At 48.6% G+C, this 27,535-nt stretch overlaps 1 protein-coding gene across 3 annotated transcripts in view; it reads right to left on the bottom strand.

Annotated features, from left to right (window-relative positions):
- galt (galactose-1-phosphate uridylyltransferase) overlaps positions 1-27,535 on the bottom strand; it is a 96,437-nt gene that overhangs the window by 51,349 nt on the left and 17,553 nt on the right. For all 3 annotated transcript variants that reach the window (XM_072497286.1, XM_072497284.1, XM_072497285.1), the window contains exons 5-6: positions 22,328-22,457; positions 12,754-12,810 (exon numbers count right to left, since the gene is read on the bottom strand). In XM_072497286.1, coding sequence (XP_072353387.1) covers positions 12,754-12,810; positions 22,328-22,457 — 187 coding nt within the window. The remainder of the gene's footprint in view (positions 1-12,753; positions 12,811-22,327; positions 22,458-27,535) is intronic.

Below are 27,535 nucleotides of genomic sequence, written 5' to 3'. Positions count from 1 at the left end.
GTGGCGCAGTGGGTTAGCCCTGTTGCCTCACGGCGCCGAGGTCCCAGATTCGATCCCGGCTCTGGGTCACCCTCCGTGTGGAGTTTGCACATTCTCCCGTGTTTGCATGGGTTTCGCCCCCACAACCCAAAGATGTGTAGGCTAGGTGGATTGAACACGCTAAATTGCCCCTTAATTGGAAAAAATGAATTGGGTACTCGTAAATTAATTTTTTTTTTTTAAAAAGGGTTTCAATTGATGTGAGGATGGGTGTACCACCTTGCTCACTGGCCATTAAATCACAGCCAGGTCAGGGGCAGGCAGATAGGCAGTGAGAAAAAGACCCATGGGGTTTCACAGCAACACTGCCGGGGATTATAAAATTACATCACTAGCAAAAGCACATTTATTGTCAAATCCTAGTTTTCCTAAGGTGAACAACTGGAGACCTTGTACTGATAACAAATCTATCTGAAAAGCTTAATAATAAAAACGACAGACACTAAGCAAAACACAGACGATTTTGTTCACTATTTTGAATGACTGAAAACCAACTGATTAAAAATGATTTTAGAGTGGTTTCCCACAAATACAAATCAGTAAACCTTTTTTTTTGCATGATTATTTCTGTTCATAAATTGTTTGGAAATTCTACATTGGCTACATTTATTTATCCTGTGTTACACATTACTGTCCATATGTTACTCCATTGTGTTTTTTGGAGTACAACATTCACTGCTTGTTCCATAGCTGTTTTTTCCATCTCTAAATCTATCATTCAACATCAAGGAGATGGTGTTTACAGAGAATAGTAACTTCTTAAACAGAAGCTTTATGGCTTTCAACATTGGGATCATACTGCCACCTAGTGATTAAACTATTAACCATAAAAACTGTGGGCTGGATTCTCCACAGCCCCCGCGCCAAAATCACGTTTGGCGCGGGGGCAGAGAATCAACTTTCGTACCGAAACCGGATCCAGTGTGGTTCTAACCACCTATTGCCGTTCAGGAACCTCGTGTGGTGGCTGTGGACTCAGTCCGCGGCCGCCCTGGTGGGGGCGGGGGAAATCGGGCACCGGGGGGGCCCTTAGGGGGTCTTATGGGCGGCCAGGGGACAGATCGGGCCGGGCGGATCTTCGGGCGTGCAGCCAATCGGGGGGGACTACATTTTGCAGATGCCTCCGCGATCCGGGTCCGCCATGGCGCCCGGCCCAGCCGCTGGAGGCTGCCGCTGTGCGCATGCGCGAACTCCAGACCAGAAGCGCGGGGACCCGTATCCGCAGCTAAAGCTGCGAGAATCACTCCGGGTCCCTGCGTGCCCCCTGACGGTGAGTGAATTAGCTTTTATTTTTTTTGAGGAAACTCAGGAGTGAAACGCCAGCATTTTTACGCTGGCGTGGGGACATAGCCCCATTTTGGGAGAATCCAGCCTGTATATAAGGAAGGTCCCACTGATTTATTGAGACAAAATAAGTCAAATTTACACAGAGCAGCGGACATTAAATATGAAGCAGAGGACAAGGAGCAACTTGGTGCCAGAAGGGCAAAGTGTGTGTACAGCCACATGTGTGACCGTGAAGGGAATTGAAAGTACTCAAGAGAATATTGAAATAATTTGCCGAGGAATGGAGAGTCAACAAAACCTGGAGAGGGTAGGGTGATCAGAGCATGGGAACTGAATAGACCGGGATGCTGCCTTTTGTCATTTCAATGAATGGTCATCTGTGGAGGGTTGAGACAGCAAGGTAGGCAAAGTGAGCATTTAAGGACCTGAGACTCAAGGTGATAAGAGGCGTAGACTCCGGTTTTAACAGCAGTAAGGAGAGGTAGGGAGAGAGTTGGGCAAAGTTGCAAATATCGATAAAGCAGTTATGGTAACAGAACGATTATGAAGTAGTGTGCCCATCATCCCAGATTTGACTTCAGAAATACGGCATGTCCATATTGACTCTTACCAATTTTTACAGATGCGCCATAGAGAGCATCTAATTTGGCTGCATCATAGCCTGGTATGGCAACTGCTCAGCCCAAGACCGTAAGAAACTAGAGAGTCGTGAACACATCCAACACAGGACACTGCCTCCCAACCATTGACTCTATCTACAGCTCCCACTGTTTTGGGAAAGCGGGCAGCATAATCAAAGACCCCTCCCAATCGGGATATTCTCTCTTGCAACCTCTTCCATCGGGCATGAGATATAAAAGTCTGAGAACAGGCACTAACAGGTTCAAAAACAGCTTCGTCCCCACTGTTACCAGACTCCTGAATGACCCGCTTATGGACTGAACTGATCCCTCCACACATCTTCTCTACTGAGTAGCACTGCACTTTGTATATTTCAACCGATGCCTGTGTCTATGCATTTACATTGTGTATTTCTGCATGTCTTATGTTTTGCATGTATGGAACAATCTGCCTGAACAATACTTTTCTCTGAACCTCAGTACATGTGACAATAAATCTAAATCAAATCAAATAACTCAATGCATTGAGATGCTGCATCTCCTGACAAACTGACCGCTGGGGATGATGCTGAAGTTATGATCAATGGAGCTTTATATCTCACTTATTTCTGCTGTAATATTTAAGTGCTCTTATTACCTCTGTGAAATAGAGATCCAAAAAGGAGTATGAAGAAAACTTGCATGCAGTACCGAAGCTCAAAGGGGCTTATTTCAGAAGAGATTTGATGCTTTTGCCCTTCACGGCCCAGCTGCAGCTCATACATGCTTTTGTAACCTCTAAATTTGACTTCAGTTTCAGAACAAAATGATGGAAAATGGGATTAGGCAGGTGGCTCGCTTTGCAGCCGGCGCAGATGCGATGGGCACAGTGGCCCACCATTGCTGGACATGTCTTCAGCTGTCTAGGACATGAGATCTGGGTCCCACTCCCTAAACCTCTCCAATTCTCTTCTATCTCTTTGGACAAGCTTTTGGTCACTTGTCCTCAGATTTCCTTACGAGGCTCAGTGTCCAATTTCATCAGGTAACGCTTCTGCAAAACTGTTGTACAAGTGATCGTTGGTCCGAGTGTATTGAGATGGAGTGATAAAGTGGAATGTGGGCCCAGAAAAATGGATGAAGGTGAGACCAATGGAATAAAGGAAAGACAGGCTTGGGAAGTAAGTAAATACATTGTAGCTTATCAGATCACAAAATTGAAGAAAATTTAAACTTGCACTAATTTATTGTTCCATTCAGAAGCTTTGGGTGGAATTCCTGCCCAAAATGGAGTGGAATTTGTTCACATAGCCACTACACAGACGTACATCAATCCACTGCAGCAGGGAACATTGCAAACCATTAGTAGCATGCACAGACGCCGTTCTTCATCAATGTCATTGAATAATGCCTTCAATGTAGTGGCTCTCAGGTGAATCAGGCTAAGGCACTACACAACAAATTTCTCCCCCAAAGCCTATTACCTAAGTTTTCTTTAGAAGGATAATTATAAACATCCTATGAAGGAAAATAATTTACATCTGTTAAATACTCAAAAAAGATGTCAACATTTTACATCTCTTCTCAATGTCAAGTACTGTCAGGTCAGATATTGATTAATCGCGGAGTCATGATTTCTACAACTTCCTCCAATGGCAGGTGATTAAAGATGCTGCCTGGTTTAGATCAGCAAGCCTTGATTCCATTTCCCAGGCTCTGCTGGGGCACTGCAATGACCCCTGGTGCCCCAGGAATGGCAACAATAAGGAACACCTCTCAACACTTGTGATTAAGACATACGCATAAAGAATAGCCACCTGAAAAATGTGTGTTAAACCTAACCTGAGAAAAGAACTCTTCTCTGTACGCCCGCAGCACTTTCATTTCTTTTTTAAAAAAACTTTTTAAAAAATAAAAATTTAGAGTACCCAATTATTTATTTTTTTCCAATTAAGGGGCAATTTAGCGTGGCCAATCCATCTAACCTGCACATCTTTGGGTCGCGGGGGTGAAACCCACGCAGACATAGGGAGAATGAGCAATTTCATTTCTAATGCATTCATTTTTGTGGCCTCTAAAAGGCACACCAGTGTGGGTGCATTTTAAGTTTCAGGCCATTTATTCATTCACTCAAGGGATGTGGGCTTCGCTGATTGGTCAGAATTCATTGCCCATCCTGACTGCCCTTGAGATGGTGATGGTGAGCAGCCTCCTTGAACCGTTGCAGCTCATGTGGTAGGTATATCCACTGTGCTGTTAGTGAGCGAGTTCTGGGATTTTGACCCATCAACAGTGAAGGAACGGCGATATATTTCCAAGTCAGGATGGTGAGGCTTGGAGGGGAATTTTCAGGTGGTGGTGTTCCCATGTGACAGTTACCCTTGTCCTTTTAGGTAATAGTGGTCATGGGTTTGGAAGGTGCTGTTTAAGGAGACTTGGCGAGTTCTTGCAGAGCATTTTGTAGATGGTACACACTGCTGCTACTGTGTGTTAGTGGTGGAGGGAGTGGATGTCGAAGGTGGAATGGGGTGCCAAATAAGCGGGCTGTTTTGCCCTGGTTTGTGTCAAGCTTCTTGGGTGCTGTTGGAGCTGCACTCATCTAAGCAAGTGGAGAGCGTTCCATCTCACTCCTGACTTCTGCCTTGTAAATTGTGGACGGGCTTTGGGGAGTCAGGAGGTGACTTACCCACTGTACGATTCCGAGCCTTTGACCTGCTCTTGTAGCCACAGTATTTATAAAGCTGGCCCAGTTCAGTTTCTGATCAATGGTAACGATAGTGGGGAATTTCAGCTCTGGTAATGCCATTGCATGTAAAGGAACAAAGGTTAGATTCTCTCATGTTGGAGTAATTGCCTGCCACTTGTTTGGTGAAAATGTTGCTGCCACTTGGTCAGCCCAAGCCTGGATACTGTCCAGGTCTTGCTGCACTTGGACATGGACTGCTTAATTATCGAAGGAGCAGCGAATTGGTCTGAGCATCGTGCAGTCATCCACAACAACCCCACTTTTGACCTTATGATGGAAGGAAAATTATTGATGAAGCAGCTGAAGAGGTTTGGGCCTAGGACACTACCCTGAGGAACTCCTGCGTGATATCCTTGAGCTGAAATCACTCATCTCCAACCATCTTCATTTGTGCTAGGTTTCACTCTAACCAGTGGAGAGTTCTTTTGATTGCCATGGACTCCAGTTTTGCCAGGATTCCTTGATGCCATACTCGGTTAAATGTGACCTTGATGTCAAGGGCAGTCATTCTCAATTCACCTCTGGAGTTCAGCTCTTTTGCCCATTAGTGAGGTCAGGAGCTGAGTGGTCCTGGTGAAACCCAAACTGAGTGTCAGTGAGCAGGTTATTGCTAAGCAAGCGCCGCTTGATAAGCAAGTGCTGTTGATGACCCATCCATCATTTTACTGATGATCAAGAGTAGATTGATGGAACAATAATTAGTCGGGTTGGACTTGTCCTTTTTTGTGTGTACAGGGCACGCCTGGTCAATTTTCCATGTTGCTGAGTAAATGCCAGTGTTGTAGCTGTACTGGAACAACTTGGCTAGGGATGCAGCAAATTCTGGAACACAAGTCTTCAGTACTATTGCCAGAATGTTGTCAGGACCCATAGCCTTTGCAGTAACCAGTGCCTTCAGCCATTTCTTGATATAACATGGAGCGAATCACATTGCCTGGAGACTGAAATCTGTGATGTTGGCGACGACAACTCGACACTTCGGGTTGCAAGTTGTAGGCTTATCTTTTGCACTAATGTGCTGGGCTTCCCCATCATTAGGGGCAGGGATATTTGTGGATAATTTGTCTACCACCTTTCCCAACTGCAGAGCTGCAGATCACCGGTGTTGTGGAATTGCTTAGCTCTGTCTTTTGCTTGCTGCTAATGCTTTTTGGCATGCAAGTAGTTCTGTACAAGGTCTGTGCAGTGGTCACTCTTACTGATATGGTTATGGACAGGTGCATCTGCGGCCAGCTGGCTGAGAATGAAGTGAAGCATGTTTTTGCCTCTTGTTGGTTCCCTCAGACACTGTCTAGTAGCTATGTCCTTTAGGACCCGGCCTGCTCGGTCAATAGTGGTGCTACTGAGCCACTCTTTGGCGGATATTGAAGTTCCCCCATCCACAGCACCTTCGTTGCCCTTGCCACTTGGTGGCGTACTGATCATTCAATCAAGGTGGGGACAGTACATATTAATCAGCAGGAGGTTTCCTTTGTGGTAATCACCACTGTTGTATATATTAGGAGATGTGTGGTAAGGCCCTGTACTACAGATACGGGGGGTAGTCCCTGCCTGCTGGCTCCGCCCAGTAGGCAGAGTATAAATATGTGTGCTCCCCATACAGCAGCCATTTCGGCAGCTGCTGTAGGAGGCCACACATCTTAGTGTAATAAAGCCTCAGTTGTATTCAAGTCTTGTCCTTGTGCAATTGATCGTGCATCAATTTATTACACTAAAGTTTTCAGAAGATGGACCTCCGCATCAAGCCGGATTGCCTGCAGCTGGATCCGCAATTAAGCAATGCCAAAAAGGACTTTGAACATTGGCTAGCTTACATCAGGTCTGCACCAGACCCAATTCCGGAAGCTCAGAATATCCAGATCCTCTACTCGCGGCTGAGCTCCAACGTTTTTCCGCTTATCCAGGATGCGCCGACCTGTAATGAAGCCATGGCGCTACTGAAAGAGAACTACGCCCAACGGGCGAACACGCTCTCTACTCGTAGTCAGCTCCCTGGTGAGCCTATAGAAGATTTCTGGCGTGCTTTAATTCCCCTGGTCAGAGACTGTGACTGTCAGGCCGTCACGGCCGCAAAACATTCGAACCTCCTCATGCGGGACGCTTTTGTCACGGGGATAGGGTCAGACCACATCCGCCAGCGACTTTTATAGGGGGCCCCGTTCGACCTCGTGGAAACCAAAAAGCTGGCGCTATCGATGACAATCGCCTCGCGCAATATCCAGGCCTACACCCCCGGCCGCGCGGCCCACTCCTCCTACGCATCGTGGACTCCGCAGATGGCCGCCCCACTGGGGACCCCACTCAGCCAATCCTACGCCTGTGCCACGCGCCAGCCAGCCAACCCCGGGGGCCCCAGATGTTACTTCTGTAGGCAGGAAAAACACCCCCGCCAACGCTGCCCAGTCTGCAGCGCCCTTTGCAAGGCCTGCGGCAAGAAGGGGCACTTCGCCGCGGTGTGCCAGACCCGCTCAGTCGCCATGATCGCCCCCCCCCCCCCGCGTACGGACAGTGGGCGCCGTCATCTTTTTCAACCCCCGCCACATTGGCCTGTGGGCGCCACCATCTTGGCCACCTCAGGATCTTCAGGTGCCACCATCTTGTCTCCCCCACGGCACATGAGCGCCACCATCGTACCAGGACCTGTGCCTCCCGGGCATCCCATCGTCCGACACCAGCGACGACCATCCGCGACTTGCCTCGGTCACGATTGTGCGGGCAAGGCTGGTCAATCTAGCCACCGCCTCGACAAGCGCGAAGATCGATGGGCACGAGATCTCCTGTCAGCTGGACTCCAGGAGCACCGAAAGCTTCATCCATCCCGATACGGTAAGGCGCTGCTCCCTCGCGGTACACCCCGCCAATCAGAGAATCTCCCTGGCCTCCGGGTCCCACTCCGTGGCGATCCGGGGGTACTGTGTAACCACGCTCACGATCCAGGGAGTAGAATTCAGCGGCTTCCGCCTCTACGTCCTCCCCAACCTCTGCGCTGCCCTGCTACTCGGCCTGGACTTCCAGTGTAACCTCCAGAGCCTAAGATTGAAATTCGGCGGGCCCCTACCACCCCTCACTGTGTGCTGCCTCGCGACCCTAAAGGTCGACCCACCTTCCCTATTCGCAAACCTGACCCTGGATTGCAAACCCGTCGCCACCAGGAGCAGACGGTACAGCACCCAGGACAGGACCTTCATCAGGTCCGAGGTCCAGCGGCTGCTTCGGGAAGGCATCATCGAGGCCAGCAATAGCCCCTGGAGAGCCCAAGTGGTAGTGGTGAAAACTGGGGAGAAACACCGAATGGTTGTGGACTACAGCCAGACCATCAATTGGTACACGCAGCTCGACGCGTACCCCCTCCCATGCATATCTGATATGGTCACACAGATTGCACAGTACCGGGTCTTCTCAACTGTAGACCTCAAATCCGCCTACCACCAGCTCCCCATCCGTAAGGAGGACCGCCCATACACTGCCTTCGAGATAGATGGCTGCCTCTACCATTTTTTTAGGGTTCCCTTAGGCCCCAACAGGGTCTCGGTCTTCCAAAGGGAGATGGATCGAATGGTCGACCGGTACGGGCTGCGGGCCACTTTCCCGTACCTAGAAAATGTCACCATCTGCGGCTACGATCAGCAGGACCATGATGACAACCGTGCCAAATTTCTCCACACCGCCACTCTCCTAAACCTCACCTATAGCAAGGAGAAGAAGTGTGTATTCAGCACGAACCGCTTAGCCATGTGGTCCAGAACGGTGTTCTGGGGCCCAACCCCGACCGCATGCGCCCCCTCATGGAACTCCCCCTTCCCCAGTGCCCCAATGCCCTCAAACGCTGCCTGGGGTTCTTTTCTTACTACGGCCAGTGGGTCCCAAACTATGCGGAGAAGGCCCGCCCACTGATCCAGTCCACTCTTTTCCCCCTGACGGCCGAGGCTCAACAGGCCTTTAACCATCGCCAAGGCCGCGATGCACGCAGTCGACGAGACGTTATCCTTCCAAGTGGAGAGCGACGCATCAGACGTAGCTCTCGCTGCCACCCTCAACCAGATAGGCAGGCCAGTGTCATTCTTTTCACGAACCCTTCCTGCCTCTGAAATTCGACACTCCTCCATCGAAAAAGAGGCTCAGGCTATCATTGAAGCTGTGCGGCATTGGAGGCATTACCTGGCCAGCAGGAGATTCACTCTCCTCACTGACCAACGGTTGGTAGCTTTCATGTTTAACAACACACAGCGGGACAAGGTCAACAACGATAAAATCTTGCGGTGGAAGATCGAGCTCTCCACCTACAACTACGAGAATTGGTATCGCCCAGTAAGCTCAACGAGCCCCCCGATGCCCTATCCCGAGGTACATGTGCCAGCGCACAGGAGGACCGTCTCCGGACTCTGCACGACAACCTTTGTCACCCGGGAGTCACACAGTTGTACCACTTCATCAAGGCCCGCAATTTGTCCTACTCCGTCGAGGAAGTACGGGCAATCACCAGAGACTGCCAGGTCTGTGCGGAGTGCAAACCACACTTCTACCAGCCGGACCGCGCGCACCTGGTGAAGGCCTCCCGCCAATTTGAATGCCTCAGCGTGGATTTCAAAGGGCCCTTCCCCTCCACCGACCGTAACACGTATTTCCTCAGTGTGGTCAATGAGTACTCCAGATTCCCCTTCGCCATCCCATGCCCAGACATGACGTCTGCCACCGTCATCAAAGCCCTCAACACCATCTTCGCACTGTTCAGCTTCCCCGCCTACAACCAGTGACAGGGGATCCTCATTCATGAGTGATGATCTGCATCAGTTCATGCTCAGCAGGGGTATCGCCTCCAGCAGGACGACCAGTTATAACCCTCGGGGAAACGTGCAGGTGGAGAGGGAGAACGGGACGGTCTGGAGTGCTGTCCAGCTGGCCCTACGGTCCAGAAATCTCCCGACCTCCCGCTGGCAGGAGGTCCTCCCCAATGCACTGCACTCCATTCGGTCGCTCCTATGCACTGCGACTAATGACACACCCCATGAACGTCTCTTCGCCTTCCCCAGGAAGTCCACATCCGGGATGTCGCTCCCGACTTGGCTCGCAGCTCCAGGACCCGTACTCCTCCGTAAGCACGTACGACTCCACAAGGCGGACCCGTTGGTTGAAAGGGTGCAGTTACTCCACGCTAACCCCTAGTATGCCTACGTAGCGTACCCCGACGGCCGCCAGGATACTGTCTCCCTCAGGGACCTGGCACCAGCAGGTTCCCCACACACACCCCTCCGGCACGGCGCCACCCTCCCCTCCCCCGGCGCACCCAGCAGCAACCCCCCCGGGACCATCAGTCCTCCCCCTGCCCACGCCAGAGGATGAGGAGGATTTTGGCATGCTCCAGAGTCACCGAAGACCAGACCGGTACCGGAATGGCCGCCACCACTGCATCGCTCCCAACGTCAGTTCAAGGCCCCGGACCGGCTAAACCTGTAACTGGTTCGCGACTGTTAAAGCACCATGTACTGGACTCCAAAAAATGTTTTGCCTCTGTATATTAAAACTTGTTCTGTATATGGTTCTCCGCCACCCCCGCCGGGCTCAATTTTAACAGGGGGTGAATGTGGTAATCACCACTGTTGTATATATTAAGAGATGTGTGGTAAGGCCCTGGACTACAGGTACGGGGTTAGTCCCTGCCTGCTGGCTCTGCCCAGTAGGCGGAGTATAAATATGTGTGCTCCCCATACAGCAGCCATTTCACCAGCTGCTGTAGGAGGCCACACTTCTTAGTGTAATAAAGCCTCAGTTGTATTCAACTCTCGTCTTTGTGCAATTGATCGTGCATCATCCTTTCCCATGTTTGATCTTGGCTGAGGCTTTGGGCCCTGACAACATTCGGCAATTGTACTGAATGCTACTCCAGAACTTGCCGCATCCTAAGGCAGCTCCCACATTACTAAATACAATATACAAGACCTAGTGGGACAGGACTGGGGGATGGTGGCATCTGGAACTTTGTCTGTAATGATTCCATGAGTACGAACTGTGAGACAGCTCTCCCAATTTTGGCAGAAGCTCCCAGGACACGAGGACTTTGCAGGGTTGACAGCACTGAGCTATCCATTGCCATTTCTGCTGCCTAGGTCTCCTTTGAGACTTTTTAGCAGACTGATACTGAGTGGCTTGCTAGGTCGTTTCAGAGGGTCTGGGGTCACATGTATACCAACGAGTAAACATTAGTAAACCAATGTTGTTTTACAACAATCAACAAAATCATCATCAGACTGCCGTGGTGTGACTTAAACCTGGGTCTCCAGGGCTCTGGATTACGAGTCTGGTCGTAATACTACTGCTCACTGTCTCCCTGCGGTAGGATTTCTACACCTGCAAAGGGGGTTTAGTTTCATCCCATCAAATTGGGATGGATTCCATGGATGAAAGTGCATTGTGCTAACCTACAGTAAACTCCTCTTCCAGCGATCAGACCTCTCTGAAGATAAGCAAGTACATTCATTTGAAATGTCTCCACATAATTAGGACAAATGATTTTTCACCTTGTAATGTCCCTTGATAAATTCCAAAAATGTCTCTACTTACCACAGTGGCACTTGGGCAGTAAATGATAAAATATAGTAACGTTGGATTTTGATGGATATGAACAATAACAAATCACTCGAACTCCATGAATTTACTGTATATGTACAAGAATATAAATAGAAAGAATAATCTCCCACAATTGTTCCGATCACTTAAGATAAAAAGATGATTGCAATCAGCTAAGTAGAAGAAAAAAAGATACTTGCATTTATATAACACCTTTTACAATCTCAGAATGTCCCAAAACACCTTATGGTCAACAAGATCATTTTGGAGTGCAGTCGCTGTTGTCGTGTAGGAAACGAGGCAGCCAATTTGTGCACAGCAAGCTCCCACAAATAACACTGTGACAATGGCCAGGTAATATGTTTCTGTGATGTTGATTGAGAGATAAATATTGGTCAGGCCATCAGAGATAACTCCCCTGCTCTTCTTCAAAATAGTGCCACGGGATCTTTTATAGCCACTTGAGTCATCATGTTGGTCCTTGATGTAATATCTGATCAGACAATGCAGAACTCCCTCAATAAAGCCAAAAGAGTGGCAGATTGTTGTAGTCAAGTCTCTGGAATGGGGCTCGAACCCACAGTCTTCTGACCCAGGAGTGAATTCTGCCCACTGAGCCACGGCTGACAACTTTTAGCTATTAAAATGATCAAGAGCAGTAATTTTCTAGGAATACTATCATCTCAATATTCCCCTTCAAGTCACGTACCGGCCTGACTTGGACATACATCACTATTACCATTCCTTCACTGTCACTGGAGGAGAATCCTAGAATTCCCAGTTTAACACCACTGTGAGAATACCATCGCCAAAAGGATTGTTAATGCTTCAAAGAGAAGATCCATCACCATCACCACCTTCTCTGTGTAACTAGAGATGGCAATACTTCCAGCCTTTCCAGCATTGCCCATATTCCAAAAACTAAAAGAAATCCAAATGGTACAGTTTTTCACACTGCAGGCAGTTACTAAATTACAGCACAATAAAGAGCATTGAAATCCCACAAATCGCTACATTTAAAGGGAAACTGGTTTCAGTCACTATTTCTTTGTACTAAAACAGAATGTTGAATCTTTTCTTATTCAAACGCCAAGAACCCCGGTTCGATTCCCGGCTTGGGTCACTGTCTGTGCAGAGTCTGCACTTTATTCCTGTGTTTGTGTGGATTTCCTCCGGATGCTCCAGTTTCCTCCCACAAGTCCGGAAAGACATGCTGTTAGGTGAATTGGACATTCTGAATTCTCCCTCAGTGTACCTGAACAGGCGCTGGAGTGTGGCTAGTAGGAGCTTTTCACAGTAACTTCATTGCAGTGTTAACGTAAGCCTACTTGTGACACTAATAAAGATCAACATTATTTTGGAATCAAACAGGGTTAACATACTTCATGACCCTCATGAAAGGTGCATGATGCATAACCACCTTCTGAAGAGCAACTAGGGATGGGCAATAAATGCTGGCCGAGCCAGTGATGCCCACATCCCGTAAATACGAGGTTCACAATTTGTACCAGGCCTTACCTGACAATGCGGGTGAGGGTTTGAACATCCCATCATAGCACCTTTATTTTCAAAAATCTGAAATCAAAATATTAACCAATTCTGTGAAAAACAGTGACAACAAATCAGTTACCATTTCATTAAAGTTACATCTGCGATGGAGGCAAGAATTCATTTCAGATGTTTTTTCTCAGACTTATAAAGAACTGGATCAGAAAAAAATCTGCTCCTAAGAATATTTGGTGTTGTTAAATCAGGTTTTGGTTCCTGATCATTTCTACAATGATCCTGCAGCCATTTTTGAAGCCCCTCAAGTTGTCCTGAATTGGTGAAAATGCAGGCCCTAGTTCTTACTGAAGATTTTATTGCTTTAGTGGCGAATCTCCTCCATTGCAATCTTAATTCCTCAATATGGTTTCACTCAAGTAGTGGCTATTCAGCAGTTGCTGGGGGTGCAATCTAGCGGCCCTGTTAGCCACGGGCGCAAATCGCATAATGGTCACTAAATCCTGCAAGTGACAAAAATGGGATTTTCACTGGCTCCTCACCGGTGACGTAATCAGGTTCGTGTCCAGCAAGGACACAAACCTGATTTCCATAGATTTAAATATATTTTAATATAACTAATCGGGCTTGATGCTGTAGCATCCGCCCATGACGTAACCCCCCCTCCCCCCAGCTGGCTATGTGAGCCTCACCAGCACTTTTGACATTGCATAGGGTGCTGGTAAATTAGCAAAAAAAGGCGTCTGTGGAGCCAGCGAGTTTCATACAGCTTTTCGCACCTGCTCCACACTATGTGCAATTCTGGGAAAATTGCAACCTGGGTCTCACCGACTTACTGATTGATACCAGTCAGCATCCAAAGTAAAAATTCACAGCCCTAGCCCTGCAGTTTCATTAGAACCTCAGCAACACAAAACAAAATGCCAAATAACTTTGGCTCAGATGTTTTATGTACCATCTAAACTATGTAAAAACTTTGAAAAGTCATTTTATTTTTCTTTGCCACTCAAGCTTCATGGCTGTTAGTAAATGCTATTCCCGTTTATAAGAAAAAGATTGCATTTATGTGGTATCTTTTATGACCTGAGGATGTACCAAAGTGCTTTCCAACTAATGAAATACTTTTGAAGTGTACTTTTGCATGGATGTAATATGCTCAAATAGTATTCTTTTTTTGAAAATATTTTATTCAGGCACATATAATTTAAACAATTTTCAAGAGGAAAAAATAACAAAGCAAATAACACCCAACCAACCAACAACCAGCCCCAGCTGACATGGCTTACATACACATTTCCCCAATCCCCCTTTCCCACCAACTTTTTCCCACCTCAACCAGCTTCCCATGCCTCCCTCTTTCCCTTTACCCCACCCCCCTTTTTTCTCCGGAGAAGTCACTTCCGGGCGAACCCTAGCATCGATTCCCTCAGGGCGAACTTGATCTTCTCAAGCCTGAGAAAACCGGCCATGTCACTAACCAATACCCCTGATTTCGGGGGTTCTGAGTCCCTCATGCCAATAAGATCCATCTCCGAGCTACCATGGAGGCAAAGGCTAAAACATCAGCCTCTCTTGCCCCCCCGAAGTCCCGGATCTTCCAACACACCAAAAATCGCCACCTCTGGACTCGGAACCACCATTACCTTCAATACTTTTGACATGACATCGGCAAATCCCTGCCAAAATCCCCTAAGCCTCGGACATGATTCAAGGGCCCTCCCACACATCACCCACACCTATCCTCCACCCCTTCAAAGAACCTGCTCATACGGGCCACAGTCATATGCGCCATGTGGACCACCTTAATTGTATCAGGCTGAGCCTGGCACACAACGAGGACACGTCAACTCGGTTCAGGGCATCCACCCACAACTCCGCCTCTAATTCCCTGCCCAATTCTTCTTCCTACTTTTGCTTCACCTCCCCTTCGGGACCCCCTCCCATTCCATGAGCTCTTTATAAATTTCCGAGATCTTCCCCTCCCCCACTCCTATTTTCGACAGTACCTTGGCCTGTATCCCCTGGGGTGGCAGGTGTGGAAAGGTCGAAACCTGCCTCTGCGCAAAGTCCCCCGCCTGCAGGTAACTGAACCCATTCGCACCTGGCAGCTCAAACTCCTTCTCCAAATCCTCCAAACACGGAATGCTGCCATCGATAAGCAGGTCCCCAAACCGCTCAATCCCCGCTCATTGCCACCTCCGAAACCCCCCATCCAGCCCCCCATGTGCAAACTGGTGGTTGCCACATATAGGTGTCCATACCGATGCCCCCTCCACTCCCATATGCTTCCGCCATTGTCCCCACATCTCAAAGCACTACTACCACCGGACTTGTGGAGTACCGAGCCAGCGAGAACGGCAGAGATGCTGTGACCAGTGCCCCTAAACCTGTGCCCCTACATGAGGCCGCCTCCACCCGCTCCCACACCGATCCCTCCCCCACTATGCATTTACGAACCATTGCTATGTTCGCCACCCAGTGGTTCTGAAATTCGGTAGGGCCAGCCAGCCCCCTCCCCTCGACCCCGCTCCAGCAGCGCTTTCTTTACCTGCGGGGTTTCACCTGCCTACACAGACCCCAAAATCACCGCATTCACCCTCTTAAAGAAAGCCTTGGGGATAAAAATAGGCAAGACACTGAAATAAAAACAAAAACCTTGGGATAACCACCATCTTTACCGTCTGCACCCTCCCCGCCAGTGACAACGGGAGCGTACCCCACCTTCTGAAGATCCCCCTTCATCTACTCCACTAACCAATCCAAATTCAGCTTGTGTAGCTGTTCCCACTCCCGCGCCACCTGGATACCCAAATATTGAAAGCTCCCTTCCACCACCTTAAACTGCATCTTCCCCAATCTCCTCTCTTGTCCCCTTGCTTGGATGACAAAGATCTCGCTCTTGCCCATATTCAATTTGTACCCCGAAACCTGGCCGAATTCCCCTGGGATCCTCATAATCTCTCCAATTCCCCCCCATAGCAGGTCAGAAATATACAAAAGTAGGTCGTCCGCCTGTGCTCCACCCCACCTGTACTATCTCCTGCCAGTCCTTTGACGTTCTCAGCGCCATCTCTAATGGCTCTATGGCCAAGGCAAACAACAGTGGGGAGAGTGGTCATCCCAACCTCGTCCCCCGGTGCAACCTGAAATAATCCGAGCTCACTCGGTTCATCCGCACGCTCGCCACCAGTGCCTGGTACAGCTACTGGACCCAGTCCAAAAAACCCTGCCCAAACCGACCCAGGACTTCCGACAAATACTCCCACTCCACCCGATCAAAGGCCTAGTCCGCATCCATGGCGACCAGCACCTCCACCTCCCTTCCCTCAGAGGGCATCATAATCACATTTAGCAGCCTTCTAATGTTCACCGCTAAATGCCTCCCCACAAACCCCATCTGGCCCTCCCCCATCACGCCTGGCACACAATCCTCTATTCTCGAGGCCAAGATCTTGGCCAATAGTTATGCATCTACATTTAGAAAGGAGATTGGCCTGTACAACCCACATTTCTCAGAGTCCTTATCCCGCTTCAGGGTGAGAGAAATCGAGGCCTGTGACATAATTGGAGGGGGTATCCCTCGCTCCCTCGCCTCATTAAACGACCTTACCGGCAGGGGCCCCAGCACTCCCAAAGACATTTTATAGAACTCCACTGGGTACCCGTCCGGCCCCGGGGCCTTGCCCGACTGTATCACCTCCAGCCCCTCCACCACTTCCACCAGTCCAATTGGGGTCCCTAGACCCTCCACCAGCTCTTCTTCCACCCTCGGAAACTCCAGTCCCTCCAAACACCGCCTCATCCCCTCCACCCTGGCCAGGGCTTCCGACTCATATAACTTGCAGTAAAAGTCCCTAAACGTCCCGTTCACCCCCACCGGGTCCAAGATCGTATTCGCCCCTCTGTCCTTCACTTTCCTTCTCCTTCGTCACCTACCGTTTCCTTAGCTGGTGTGCTAGCATCCTACTAGTCTTCTCCCCATATTCGTACACCGCCCCCCTCGCCTTTCTTAACTGCCCCACCGCCCTCCCTGTAGGTAGCAACCCAAACTCCATTTTCAGCCTCTGCCGCTTCTTCAACAACCCCACCTCCGGGGCCTCCGAGTATCTCCTGTCTACCTGGAGAATCTCCTTCATGAACCTATCCATCTCCGCCCGGTCTGCCTACTCCCTGTGTGCCCCTATCGTTATAAACTCCCCTCTCACCGCTGCCTTCAACGCCTCCCATATCGTAGCCGCTGAAACCTCCCCTGTATCGTTTATCTCCACATACCTCCAAATAGCCTGGCTCACCCAGCTCTTCCTTCGCTAACAGTCCTCCATCCAACCTCCAGTGCTGGCTTTGGCCCGCCCCCTTACTCAACCGTAAGTCCACCCACTGCAGGGCATGATCCAACACCACTATCGCCGAGTACTCAATGTCCACCACCCCCGTCAACAACGTCCTGTGCATAACAAAAAAGTCAATTCGGGAGTACACTTTGTGTACATGGAAAATAAATGAGTACTCTTTCGCTCTCAGCCGCCCAAACCTCCATGGATCCACCTCCCCTCATGTGTTCCAGAAATCCCTTTAGTTCCTTCGCAGCCACCAACACCCTCCCTGTCCTCGAAGACAACCGATCCAGCCTTGGGTCTATAACCATATTAAAGTCCCAAACCCCATAATCAGCAGATGCGATTCCAGATCAGGGATCTTCCCCAATACCCGCCTCATGAACTCTACATCATCCCAGTTCGATGCAAAAATGTTCACCAGCACCACCGGCATCCCCTCCTGCTTCCTGCTCACCATAACTTATCTGCCCCCCCGGGGCCCACCACTATACTTTCCACTACAAACGCCACCCGCTCCTTAATCAGAAACGCCTCCCCACTTTGTTTTGGAGTCTAATCCTGAATGGAATACCTGCCCTACCCACCCCTTCCTCAGCCTAGTCTGATCCACCACCCTCAGGTGTGTCTCCTGTATCATGGCCACATCCTCCTTTAAGCTTTTCAAATGTGTGAACACATGGGCCCTCTTGATTGGCTCAGTCAACCCTCGCACATTTCATGTGATCAGCCTGGTCGGGGGGCACCCCGCTTCCCCTCCCCCCTACCGATCAACCATAAACCTTCCTGGGCCAGCCTCCTGCCCACGTCCCGCACCTCCTCAGGCCCTGCCCTCATCGACCCTCCCCATGTCCCCTTTCAACAATCCCTCCCGTCAGCAGTCTACCCCATTCCCCCCCCCTGTCAGCAGTCTACCCCACCTCCCCCCCACAACAAAATAACAATCCCAACCCCCATCAACACACCAACGACCTGCTCACCTTCCACTGCGTTTCCGTGAACTTGCCTGCTCAGCTAGCCTGGTAGCCCCCAGGCTGCCCATAGAACATTACAGCGCAGTACAGGCCCTTCGGCCCTCGATGTTGCGCCGACCTGTGAAACCACTCTAAAGCCCATTTACACTATTCCCTTATCGTCCATATGTCTATCCAATGACCATTTGAATACCCTTAGTGTTGGCGAGTCCACTACTGTTGCAGGCAGGGTATTCCACACCCTTACTACTCTCTGAGTAAAGAACCTACCTCTGACGTCTGTCTTATATCTATCTCCCCTCAATTAAAAGGTATGTCCCCTCATGCTAGACATCACCATCCGAGGAAAAAGGCTCTCACTGTCCACCCTATCCAATCCTCTGATCATCTTGTATGCCTCAATTAAGTCACCTCTTAACCTTCTTCTCTCTAATGAAAACAGCCTCAAGTCCCTCAGCCTTTCCTCATAAGATCTTCCCTCCATACCAGGCAACATTCTGGTAAATCTCCTCTGCACCCTTTCCAATGCTTCCACATCCCTCCTATAATGCGGTGACCAGAATTGCACGCAATACTCCAAATGCGGCCGCACCAGAGTTTTGTATAGCTGCAACATGACCTCATGGCTCCGAAACTCAATCCCTCTACCAATAAAAGCTAACACACCGTACGCCTTCTTAACAACGCTCTCAACCTGAGTGGCAACTTTCAGGGATCTATGTACATAGACACCAAGATCTCTCTGCTCATCCACACTGCCAAGAATCTTACCATTAGCCCAGTACTCTGTCTTCCTGTTATTCCTTCCAAAATGAATCACCTCACACTTTTCTGTATTAAACTCCATTTGCCACCTCTCAGCCCAGCGCTGACCTTATCTATGTCCCTCTGTAACTTGTAACATCCTTCCACACTGTCTACAACTCCACCGACTTTAGTGTCATCTGCAAATTTACTCACCCATTCTTCTGCGCCCAATATCCTAACCCCCACTGATTTCCCCCCCCCCCGCTCAATCATTCTCCCAGTGCAAACTTTACAATCCCCACCAAACATAAAGAAAAGAGCAACTCACCATCCCTCATCAAGAACAAAACAAACCCAGAACAGCTCAACGGCCCCTAACCCAGTGCAAAAGTGGTTCATACAAACCAGAAAGAAAACCAAAATACAAACAAGAACATCTCCTCCAGAGTTCAATGTCCTCCTTTGCCTGCCAGTCCATTGTCTCTAACAAATTACATCGCTGCCTCTGGCGACCCAAAGTCGGGTTCCCGGCCTTCATATGTTACCCACAGATGCACTGGGTATAACATGCCGAACATCATCCCCTTCTTAAGAGGGCCATCTTCACCTTGTTGAAGCTCGCCCTCCTTTTGGCCAGCTCTGCATGCAGGTCCTGATTGACACGCAGCTCACTGCCTTCCCAAGTACAGCGCCTCATCTATCTGGCCCACCTCAAAATCTGTTCCTTCTCCAGGAACTGGTGCAGGTGCACCACCATCGCCCTCGGCGGCTCGTTCCCTTGCGGCTTCCTCATCAGCGCCTTGTGCGCCCGGTCTACTTCCTGGGGCCAAGCAAATGCCCCTTCAACCAGTAGCCCCTCATCCATCCGCACCACATATGCGCTGGCATCCACTCCCTCGCTGCCCTCCGGCAGGCCGACGATCCTAACGTTCTGCCTGCTCGATCTATTCTCCAGATCCTCCACCTTCTCCTACAGCCTCCTTTGTTGATCTCACATCAACCCCATCTCCGCTGCCATCAAGGCAAGCTGCTCCTTGTGCTCCCCCGCCACCACCTGCTGGAGCGCCTGGCCCAGGGCCTCCAACTTCATTTCCATGCGGTCGATCCCCGCCTTTATCGGATGCACCACGCTGGCCAAGTCCTCCAAGTTCTCCTTCCTTTGTTGGGCAAATCTCTCATGGAGGAAGCCTACTAAATGATCGGTCAACCACTGAGCAGAAAAGGTTGGGCCCTGACCCTTCACCACCCTCCCGTGTCGCAGGCACCACACCAACCTTCGACCGCTGTTCTCTCCTTTTTCGACAACTTCTGGCCCATGAATCCATACACCGGCGGGATATTCTCTTTTTCCACCCCTCCTGCATCTTTTACAGTCTCTCAGCTCCGTCGTTAGCCGGGGAAAAGGTCCAAAAAGTCCACCATGAGCGGGAGCCATCAAAAGTGCGACCACTTACACCATGGTCGCCACCGGAAGTCCATGCTCATATGGTATTAAGTGATGAAAGTATCATGTGATGTAAGCTATTGTAGTACACTCGGTGTATTGTATTCTACTATTGTTTGATGCCGATTACAACTCTCATGATGTATCACTGACAAACAACACTGAAAACCCTAACATCCAACAGCCAGGTTAAAATTCTAAGTCAATCCCCATGCTCCTCAAGATCAGGCCCATGGGAAGGACAAAGCATGAAATAACCACTTTCTCTCAGGATTTTGTATGTTTTTGTGGCCATGTCATTTCCAGCTACTTACACTAACCTGACTGAAGCAGCAAGCTGAGAGCTGAGAATTGAGAATGGAGAAACAAAATTATTAAATCAATTTCATTAGTTGACATTGTGGTAGTTACTATCATGGAGTTATCCAATTGCACAATTTTGCTGAATACTTGCTTCTCATTACTATATTATTTACGCAGACGATTTCCTGTCAAACAATATTCTTTGGCTAATATATGTAAGCCATTGAGATTTTAGAGCACAATCAAAGAACAAAGAAAGTACAACACAGGAACAGGCCCTTCGGCTCTCCAAGCCTGCCCATCAAACCTAAAACCTTCAACACATTTGGGGTTCGTATCCCTAATCAGTTTAGATAATAAATAATTTACCTATCCATACAATTTTCCACAAGATCCCCTTGACATATTTCTACACTTCATGGGCGAAATTCTCCCCCAACGGCGCGATGTCCGCCGACTGGCGCCAAAGACGGCGCCAATCAGACGGGCATCGCGCCGGCCCAAAGGTGCGGAATGCTCCGCATCTTTGGCGGCCTAGCCCCAACATTGAGGGGCTAGGCCGACGCCGGAGGGATTTCCGCCCTGCCAGCTGGCGGAAATGGCGTTTGTTGCCTCGCCAGCTGGTGCGGAAATGCGGCGCATGCGCGGGAGCGTCAGCTGTCAGTTTCCCGGCGCATGCGCGGGAGCGTCAGCGGCCGCTGTCAGTTTCCCGCGCATGCGCAATGGGGAGAGTCTCTTCTGCCTCCGCCATGGTGGAGGTCGTGGCGGAGGCGGAAGGGAAAGAGTGTCCCCACGGCACAGGCCCGCCCGCGGATCGGTGGGCCCCGATCGCGGGCCAGGCCACCGTGGGGGTACCCCCCGGGGTCAGATCGCCCCGCCAGGACCCCGGAGCCCGCCCACGCCGCCTGGTTCCGCCGGTAAATAGCAGGTTTGATTTACGCCGGCGGGACAGGCAATTTCTGGGCGGGACTTCGGCCCATCCGGGCCGGAGAATCCAGCGGGGGGTCCCGCCAACCGGCGCGGCCCGATTCCCGCCCCTGCCCAATCTCCGGTACCGGAGACTTCGCCGGGGGCAGGGGCGGGATTCACGCCGGCCAATGGCCATTCTCCGACCCGGCGGGAGGTCGGAGAATGACGCCCAACAACACCGAATCACATTTGCTGAATTGAACATGTCTGGTTCCTTTTAAAGCAATTCAGTTTCTAGTTTCACCAACCTTGCTGGTAATCTATTCTTTCTAACTGACAAAAGCTTGTTTGCATTGTCATTTTCTTTCCACCATCAGATTTGACAATGTGTCAAGCCTGTTGAAACTTTGAACAGCAACAATTTCTACTTGCATAGCGCATTTAACAGGTTAACAGTCAGTCGCTTTACAGGAGCGGTATCAAACAAAATTTTGACATGGAGCTTCGCAAGGAAATCTTAGGATAGGTGGTCAAAACCTTCATCAACCATGTAGGCTTTAAGGAGTTTCTTAAAAGGAGGAGAGATAGAGACGATGGAGATTCTTAACTGAACAATCATTCTGTTGCTCGGGGGAAAACAGCACATGAAACAAGAATGGAGAAACACATTAAAAGAGATACACGTGGTTCAGCATGCTAGGAGTACAGAAGAAAATTGGCATATCTACATATTTTCTTAAAATAAATTTAGGAGTACTCAAATCTTTTTTTCCATTTAAGCGGCAATTTTGCATGGCCAATCCACCATTGCGCCACCATGACACCTGCTGCATATTTACTTAAAACAGTAAAATGAATGGCTTTCTGCCTCTGGTTACCTGCACCCATTGATATTTTGATCCTAGTTCTACCATGAGTTCCGCCCATTTGTCAATCACGGCTCTGATTTCTGGAATGGACATCAACGGCAGGGTGATGTCGGAATGTGGATGGAAGCACATGACCTTACTGAAAGAGAATATGCAACTGAGTACAGGACACAAAACTATAATTAAAGAACTGTACCATCCCTGTAATGTGCAGCACTTAATTACCACAAGATAATTATTGCAATACCAGGCCGAAATTGGGCCTCTAACAGTTCACATCTTCGATACCCTGAAATTGCTGAAGGATAAGTCAAGGCTCCTTCAAAGGCACCTTCCAATTTCATGACCTCTATCACCTAAAATGGTAAGGGCAGCGGACACATGGGAGCACTACCACCTGCAAGCTCCTCTATAGACCACACACCATTCTGACTTGGAACTATATCGCTGTTCCATCACTGTCACTGGGTCAAAATCCTTCCTAACAGCACTGTGGGTGGTACCTACACCACATTATCTGCAGTGGTTCCAGAAGGCAGTCCACTACCACCATCTCGAGGGTGATTAAGGGTGGGCAACAAATGTAGGTCTTATCAGCAATGTTCTTGTCCTGGCAACAAATAAAATTTGTCAACAAAAGGGGCAATTTTACAAATCCATACTCCCTATACAGAGTTCTCCCACCAGGAGTGAATATCAGGAATTTGATTAAATCCTTAATTTTTTTCTAAACATTTTCCAATCTGCTGACCAACCAATAATTAGTTAAGCTTTTTTCTATTTAATACTATCTTTAACTCCCCTATTTTCCCAGTTCGGTAGATCAGATGGCCTGCATCTTCGGATCACAAAAGAAGAGGTGGCAGAGATAGTGGATCAGCAAAGGAATCAAGGCTGGAGGGGGGAGTGGGGAGGGTGTCAGGCAGGAAAGTGAAATGAAGACGACAATCAGATCAGACATGATCTCATTGAATTGAATGGTAGAGCAGGCTTGAGGGCCCAATGGTCTACTACTGCTCCTACTTTTTTATGTTTTAAAGGTCTTATAATAATAATCTTTATTGTCACAAGTAGGCTTACATTAACACTGCAATGAAGTTACTGGGAAAAGCCCTAATCACCACATTCCGGCGCCTGTTCGGGTACACAGAGGGAGAATTCAGAATGTCCAAATTACCTAACAGCTCGTCTTTTGAGACTTGTGGGAGGAAACCGGAGCACCCGGAGGAAACCCACGAAGACATGGGGAGAACATGCAGACTCCGCACAGATAGTGACCCAAGTTGGGAATCGAACCTGGGACCCTGGCGCTGTGAAATTAATTTTTATTTTATTTTTTTAGAACTAGGAGCAGGAGTAGGCCATCTGGCCCTCGAGCCTGCTCCGCCATTCAATGAGATCATGGCTGTTCTTTTGTGGACTCAGCTCCACTTTCCGGCCCGAACACCATAACCCTTAATCTCTTTATTTTTCAAAAAACTATCTATCTTTACCTTTAAAACATTTAATGAAGGAGCCTCTACTGCTTTACTCGGCAAGGAATGCCATAGATTCACAATTCTTTGGGTGAAGAAGTTCCTCCTAAACCCAGTCCTAAATCTACTTCCCCTTATTTTGAGGCTATGCCCCCTAGTTCTGCTTTCACCCGCCAGTGGAAACAACCTGCCCGCATCTATCCTATCTATTCCCTTCATAATTTTATATGTTTCTATAAGATCCTCCCTCATCCTTCTAAATTCCAACACGTACAATCCCAGTCTACTCAACCTCTCCTCGTAATCCAACCCCTTCAGCTCTGGGATTAACCTAGTGAATCTCCTCTGCACACCCTCCAGTGCCAGTACATCCTTTCTCAAGTAAGGAGACCAAAACTGAACACAATACTCCAGGTGTGGCCTCACTAACACCTTATACAATTGCAGCATAACCTCCCTAGTCTTAAACTCCATCCCTCTAGCAATGAAGGACAAAATTCCATTCGCCTTCTTAATCACCTGTTGCACCTGTAAACCAACTTTTTGCAACTCATGCACTAGCACACCCAAGTCTCTCTGCACAGCAGCATGTTTTAATATTTTATCATTTAAATAATAATCCCTTTTGCTGTTATTCCTACCAAAATGGATAACCTGACATTTGTCAACATTGTATTCCATCTGCCAGACCCTAGCCCATTCACTTAGCCTATTCAAATCACTCTGCAGACTTCCAGTATCCTCTGCACTTTTTGCTTTACCACTCATCTTAGTGTCGTCTGCAAACTTGGACACATTGCCCTTGGTCCCCAACTCCAAATCATCTATGTAAATTGTGAACAATTGTGGGCCCAACACTGATTCCTGAGGGTCACCACTAGCTACTGATTGCCAACCAGGGAAACACCCATTAATCCCCACTCTGTGCTTTCTATTTAATAACCAATCCTCTATCCATGCTACTACTTTACCCTTAATGCCATGCATCTTTATCTTATGCAGCAACATTTTGTGTGGCACCTTGTCAAAGGCTTTCCGGAAATCCAGATATACCACATCCATTGGCTCCCTGTTACCTACCGCACTGGTAATGTCCTCAAAAAGTTCCACTAAATTAGTTAGGCACGATCTGCCCATTATGAACCCATGCTGCGTCTGCCGAATGGGACAATTTCCATCCAGATGCCTCGCTATTTCTTCCTTGATGATAGATTCCAGCATCTTCCCTACTACCGAAGTTAAGCACACTGGCCTATAATTAACCGCTTTCTGCATACCTCCTTTTTTAAACAGTGGTGTCACGTTTGCTAATTTCAAATCTGCCGGGACCACCCCAGAGTCTAGTGACTTTTGGTAAATTATCACTAGTGCATTTGCAATTTCCCTAGCCATCTCTTTTAGCACTCTGGGATGCATTCCATCAGGGCCAGGAGACTTGTCTACCTTTAGCCCCATTAGCTTGCCCATCACTACCTCCTTAGTGATAGCAATCCTCTCAGGGTCCTCACCTGTCATAGCCTCATTTCCATCAGTCACTGGCATGTTATTTGTGTCTTCCACTGTGAAGACCGACCCAAAAAAACCTGTTCAGTTCCTCAGCCATTTCCTCATCTCCCATTCTTAAATCTCCCTTCTCATCCTCTAAAGGACCAATATTTACCTTAGCCACTCATTTTTGTTTTATATATTTGTAGAAACTTTTACTATCTGTTTTTGTATTCTGAGCAAGTTTACTCTCGTAATCTAGCTTACTCTTCTTTATAGCTTTTTTAGTAGCTTTCTGTTGCCCCCTAAAGATTTCCCAGTCCTCCAGTCTCCCAATAATCTTTGCTACTTTGTATGCTTTTTCCTTCAATTTGATACTCTCCCTTATTTCCTTATATATCCACGGTCGATTTTCCCTCTTTCTACCGACCTTCCTTTTTGTTGGTATAAACCTTTGCTGAGCACTGTGAAAAATCATTTGGAAGGTTCTCCACTGTTCCTCAACTGTTTCACCGTAAAGTATTTGCTCCCAGTCTACCTTAGCTAGTTATTCTCTCATCCCATTGTAATCTCCTTTGTTTAAGCACAAAACACTAGTGTTTGATTTTACCTTCTCACCCTCCATCTGTATTTTAAATTCCACCATATTGTGATCGCTCCTTCCGAGAGGATCCCTAACTATGAGATCCTGAATCAATCCTGTCTCATAACACAGGACCAGATCTAGGACCGCTTGTTCCCTCGTAGGTTCCATTACATACTGTTCTAGGAAACTATCGCGGATACATTCTATAAACTCCTCCTCAAGGCTGCCTTGACCGACCTGGTTAAACCAATCGACATGTAGATTAAAATCCCCCATGATAACTGCTGTACCATTTCTACATGCATCAGTTATTTCTTTGTTTATTGTCTGCCCCACCATAATGATACTATTTGATGGCCTATAGACTACTCCTATCAGTGACTTTTTCGCCTTACTATTCCTGATTTCCACCCAAGTGGATTCAACCTTATCCTCCATAGCACCGATGTCATCCCTTACTATTGCCCGGATGTCATCCTTAAATAACAGAGCTATACCCCCTCCCTTACCATCCACTCTGTCCTTCCGAATAGTTTGATACCCTCGGATATTTAACTCCCAGTCGTGACCATCCTTTAACCATGTTTCAGTAATGGCCACTAAATCATAGTCATTCACGATGATATCCGAATACTACAAGCATTCAGGTAAAGTACACTTATGTTGGCTTTTTTACCGCTGTTCTGAATCTTAACACCTCGATCAGTAACCTCTCCTAAGTGATATTTCCTCTTAATTTTTCTCCTAATTTTCCTCGTCGTTGAACCCATATCTTCATGTAACAACCTGCTGCGTTGCTTACCATTAATGTTTTTACTTCCCGTTTTATTCCTTTTAGTATTCCTGGTCCCATTCACTGAGCTCCCCTCAGTCACTGTACCTTGGACTGTCACCCTTTTTGATTTTTGACTATGGCTTCTCTGCCTTACACTTTCCCCCTTACTGCCTTTTGTTTCTGTCCCTGTTTTACTACCTTCCAACTTCCTGCATTGGTTCCCATCCCCCTGCCACATTAGTTTAAACTCTCCCCAACAGCTCTCGCAAACACCCCCCGCAAGGACATCGGTTCCAGTCCTGCCCAGGTGCAGACCGTCCGGTTTGTACTGGTCCCACCACCCCCAGAACCGGTTCCAATGCCCCAGGAATTTGAATCCCTCCCTCTTGCACCATCTCTCGAGTCACGCATTCATCCTATCTATCCTGACATTCCTACTCTGACTAGTTCGTGGCACTGGTAGCAATCCTGAGATTACTACCTTTGAAGTCCTACTTTTTAGTTTAACTCCTAACTCCCTGAATTCAGCTTGTAGGACCTCGTCCCGTTTTTTACCTATATCGTTGGTGCCTCTGTGCACCACGACAGCTGGCTGTTCACCCTCCCCCCCCCCAAGAATGTCCTGCAGCCGCTCCGAGACATCCTTGACCCGTGCACCAGGGAGGCAACAAACCATCCTGGAGTCTCGATTGCATCCGCAGAACCGCCTGTCTATTCCCCTTATGATTGAGTCCCCTATCACTATAGCCCTGCCATTCTTCTTCTCTGCGCAGCAGAGCCAGCCACGGTGCCATGAACCTGGCTGCTACTGCCTTCCCCTAGTGAGCCATCTCCCTCAACAGTATCCAAAGCGGTATATCTGTTTTGCAGGGAGATGACCACAGGGGACACCTGCA

The sequence above is a fragment of the Scyliorhinus torazame genome, chromosome 3 (assembly GCF_047496885.1).
Source record: "Scyliorhinus torazame isolate Kashiwa2021f chromosome 3, sScyTor2.1, whole genome shotgun sequence".
Lineage (NCBI taxonomy): Eukaryota > Metazoa > Chordata > Chondrichthyes > Carcharhiniformes > Scyliorhinidae > Scyliorhinus > Scyliorhinus torazame.
This window is presented reverse-complemented; position numbering and strand designations above follow the sequence as displayed.